Source organism: Trachymyrmex septentrionalis, unplaced genomic scaffold (assembly GCF_001594115.1).
Source record: "Trachymyrmex septentrionalis isolate Tsep2-gDNA-1 unplaced genomic scaffold, Tsep1.0 scaffold29, whole genome shotgun sequence".
NCBI classification, from domain to species: Eukaryota; Metazoa; Arthropoda; class Insecta; order Hymenoptera; family Formicidae; genus Trachymyrmex; species Trachymyrmex septentrionalis.
In genome coordinates this window covers 3,714,345-3,719,118 of record NW_017305451.1, presented here as the reverse complement: position 1 = coordinate 3,719,118, position 4,774 = coordinate 3,714,345, and the positions used below count along the sequence as shown (strand labels likewise).

Below are 4,774 nucleotides of genomic sequence, written 5' to 3'. Positions count from 1 at the left end.
TCTCTCTCTCTCTCTCACTCTCACTCTCTCTCTCCCGTTGGAGCGTTTCATCCGTTGCAAACTAACTCTCCAATAAATCCATTCAACGTACACGGGGACCAGAAGAATGATGAGGAGAGCTTCCCTTGCCGCGAAATATAGGGAATAAGAGAACACGGAGCTGTAAAGCGAAATGAAAAGTGCTCGAACTACACAAGTTGTTTTGCAAGGTTTATTAAATCGGAACATTATAGAAAGTTATGTAATTATTCTGAATCAATTTTAAGATTTATGGATTTAACCGTATTCCTCGGCTAATTTTAAGTATGTAGATCCGCGATAAAAGTTTTTTATTTAAAACTTCGTTGCACCAAGATATATATATTTACACGGAAAGAGTAATTTTGAAGAAATATTAAAAAATTTTGGGTAAATAACGGATCTGAAAATAATTTTATTGGACCGCGTCAAAATATTTATATACGAAATTTAAACGTGAAAGAGCAACACCGCAAAAAGTTTTTATATTTTAACAGCTAACTTGAGCGTCCTACACTTTTAGCGTCCTTTACTCTTTTTTTTTTTTTACGTCAGCAAAACTGCAGAATTCAAAGATCGCAAAGAGGTAGTGGACAAAATTCTTGCGATTTTAAATTATCTAAGAAATCACTATTAAATGTTCAACGCGCATTTTTTTAACTGCCGATGAAAACTGCTTCATTTGCGATAGTCAGATGAGGAGTGTGCCAATTTCGATAATATAGCGAAGGTGAGACGTGTCTTGCGGAAATGTGCGAGCACCGCGATGACGCGTATGATTATTGGCTCGTGTTTCGTGACCAGTACGTTTTTGGCTCGCGAAATCACACTCGACGAGACAAGCTGAATGACACCGGTCTGCTGATTCACGATATCGATACTACGATGTGGCAATATTCATTCTTGCAAAACGGAGCGCATACGCCAAACGATATTCTTCGCATATACCTAATTAACGATATCTTCTCTCTGTACATGTAAAAGTGACACCTCTTGGAACAACTTGTGCGAAACATATATCTCGATGCGTACTGATTACGATTTTTCGGCTCAACCTGCATTCGTGAGAGTTTACGTGGGAGATGTAAATGACTCTGATGTTAATGACGTCACTAAAAAACCGCAAACTGCACGATGTTTTGCACCGTGTTTTATAAATAGATGTTTTATAAATATATGATTCGTCATACACAAGTTTGTTGAAAGCTGCTATTTAGAAAATAATATCAAAGGTCGAATGTATAATACATTTTGTAGAGCCGGAGGGATGATTTAGACGTTTTGCCAGAAGCTTGAAAACGTTGCGTTAAAACATTGCGTTAAAAAATAGGATGATTAATGTAGTAAAGCTGTTCTTAAGCAAATACATTTTGTGTTAATACAGCTGAATATATCATTTTATGTTCAAATTGGTATGATATTTCCTTCAATGGATCTTGTAATATAAAAAAAACTATCGTATTCTTCTTGGAATTAATAGCTATCTCCGCTCGAGAGGGATGTGGAATGTAATAATAATTGAAATTACTGCTATATCCATTGGCTGCTCCTGATTGTCCCTCAACATTTCCCCAAGAAACAAAGCGTACGCGTTGCACTTGTGCACGACTGTCCTCCCGACGGTGGGGGGGGGGGGGGACCCCTTATACTTGTCGGAAACAATAGGCATTATGTGTCGCGGCACACGCGCGCGACAACGGCTTTTCCTCCCCCTCTGACTTGTTCGAACTAGTTATAACCGCTGTTCCTACGTGCCGCTGACGAGGAGAGCAACAATTACGTTAATGCATTGTCCCATGTTCCGGCGCTTAACGACTCGGCGCCCCCATCGACGTTTTGCACTCTCGCAGATTGAATTAAATCGAATTACGGGAAGTCGCGCGTTAAAATCATTGTCATGCGAATTGCATTGTCGTAGTTATCCTGCGATTCATCGTCTTAGCCTAAGTCGAAATTGAGAAATTAAGCATTTCGATTGTAACACACCGCACACGATGCGCGCGCTCCGTTGTTAGAGTCTGAATTAAACTAGATAAAAAAACATAAATCATTTTTTTGACATTTATGCACGACTTCTTGCGTCTACCTAATATATTAAAAATCTCTTTCTATCGTTTAACAATAATGGAAGTCTAATTTTCGACGAGAAATCATTTTCTCTCCCTGTATCGAGAGATTTCTCATCTCGGATAAAGATCGTTTGATTTAATTGAATAGAGATGACTACTTACCGGTATCGTTGTCTCCTGGAACCCCGAGACTGTCGCTATTGTCATTGATGAAGGCCTCCGCCGTTGACGTGAAGGTTTGAGGTGATAGCGTGAGATCCGGCCCGCTCTCACTATCAAATAACTCTAAGTTCCCATTTCCTGAAACACGAAAGTAAAATATTAAATCGTTAATATCATTATGTCTCGCATTATATGTAGAAACTTATATCATAAATAAAGTTAATTGATTGTTCTTATGGATCTAAATGCAAAGTAAAAAAAATTAACAATTTATTAACTGATTGATTAATTATAATTCATTAATTACTTAATCAACGGAATAATTTTTTATCACATGTAACTCCTCGCTTATCTGAGAATATTAAGATAACGCTTATTCGATTGACGCAATAGCAAATGTAAGAAGTCTTTCAACATTCTATACACATTTTGGATAAATTTGTCGATATGGAATAAAAATTTTGAATATATTTATCAATGCAAAGATTGTTTATATATATATTTATTCTGAATATATATATAATATATATTCATTATTCCAAATATCCCATATATTCATTCAAGGTAAATATAGTTTTTAATTGATGATAAATATATTTATAGTGAATATTTCTATTTCGACTTCGTCAACCCTAGTTCTAGGATTATCTATATTTGTAATACAATAACAATAGCGTGGAATTCAAAAATAAAGATACATGACTCAGAGAACGTAACTGACTGTTCACGTAAAATCTCTTTCGACGCTGATTTCGATTCGTCTCAATGCCAACCTTACGGAATTTTGAGGTTGACAGGTGACCGGCGTTGACAAACGAACGAGATTCTTCGCGCGCTAAAAGTGCGTACCACAAAAATAACTTTCTATAAACGAGTCGCGACGCGTTTCTGCACAGTTACTCAGAAAATCATAGTCACCGACTTTTTCGAGAATTATCTGCAAATTAGGAGAGACACATTCATGTGTCGATAAAATCATTCTATTTCTCGATACTTTCATTGACGTGTATTTCTAAAAGCGATATAAAAATATCTCGAGAAACGACCATTTAAAAATAATCGTTAAACATGCGTTACATATTTAAATTTAAGACACTCATCGATCGTTGATCGTATTGTTATTCTACTATCAACGGGCGACAAAATTATTATCCGTTACAAGTTAAACGAGAATTTCTCAGTTGCGTAAGAGCAGCGTAGCATAGCTTGCATATCTTTCGCATATCTCGCCACTACACGGCAACAACGCTGGAGCACACTTGAAAGATCTCGCAGGCAGTGAAGATCTCTCAAGACTCCGGATGGTTTCCGTGATACAACAAGGATATACGGCTATGTGGCCAAACTTTGTGCATTTTAGAGTATCAGCTACTTTCATTAAGTGCATTTACTTCAAAGTTCATTACATTCCGATCAAAACAACATCGATTTTTAGTTTAGATTTCTAATCAATGTGATCGATAAAAGAAAAGTCACAAAGTCTAAAAAAAAAAAAAAGAAATAGATGCAAAAACTTCTCTTCTATCAAAATACAACCGTAGATCTTTGACAAAATTTATATGAACGTTTTTATTCCTCATTCACTATGAAGAATAAGAAACGAGGCAAGAAACGAGCGATACTTGGATCGAAACAACGTTTCCTTCAAAAACCGTAGTAAAATCGAGATCGATAAAGAAAAATACGCGCTCGTACTCGGTTCGATGAGGGATTGAGAATTAACTCGGTTAGGAATCAGCACGATTTTACGATGTATTAAAATTCAAAGAGCGCATTCGGCGAGCGCGTGACTTTGCGGCGCAAAGAGCACTGCGTCGTCGTCGTCGTCGACGCGGCGTCTTCATCCGCGTCGATTCGTACTGACAAGTGCGACGTGGCAAGTGCGACAACGTTACGACGACGACACATTCGAAGAAGCCCTGCACACGAATGCAGGACGAATGGCTCCTTACTCGTAAATATTTGACGACAATTTGATCTGCACGAGTCGGGACTTAAATCCCCTCGAGGATACGGACCGAAAGCGGCTTACGGAAGCCGACTCCGTCGTCCGTGGTTTTCGACCTGTCCTCTCATCATCGGACTTACACATCTCGAGACTCGCGGAAAATATATCGATTGCGAATATCGATAGACAACGTAGACGTTGATCCGCACGAGTAACATTGTTCAGAGGCTACCCCCAATATATATCCTAATAAGCCTCAATAATAACACAAAATCGCATTCTCTCGAATCAGTCAATTGACGTTGGTAGTCAATAGAACACCGATAACAATAGTCGATGTTGCGGGCAAATATCGTTTTCTGCTAAAACCGACCAGATTCAGGCTTTATACCGATGGATATATTTTGTACACGTCAATAATAATATTGACACACATTAACCCCGGTATAATAGTGTTATAACATTACATAATAACCAAGCGACGTTGTCATGATACCGCACGTAATTGTTTATTTGTTGTTAAGCCAAAGAGATAAATCAATTCTTATAGAGAAAATATTCTTTTTCTCAGAAACAT

The 4,774-nt window shown here is 37.7% G+C and overlaps 1 protein-coding gene across 1 annotated transcript in view; it reads right to left on the bottom strand.

Annotated features, from left to right (window-relative positions):
• Positions 1-2,249: 2,249 nt before the first annotated feature.
• LOC108749302 overlaps positions 2,250-4,774 on the bottom strand; it is a gene marked incomplete at its 3' end in the record, with an annotated part of 193,544 nt that continues 191,019 nt past the window's right edge. The window contains exon 6 of the mRNA XM_018487902.1: positions 2,250-2,387. Within this exon, the coding sequence (XP_018343404.1) occupies positions 2,250-2,387 (138 nt within the window). The remainder of the gene's footprint in view (positions 2,388-4,774) is intronic.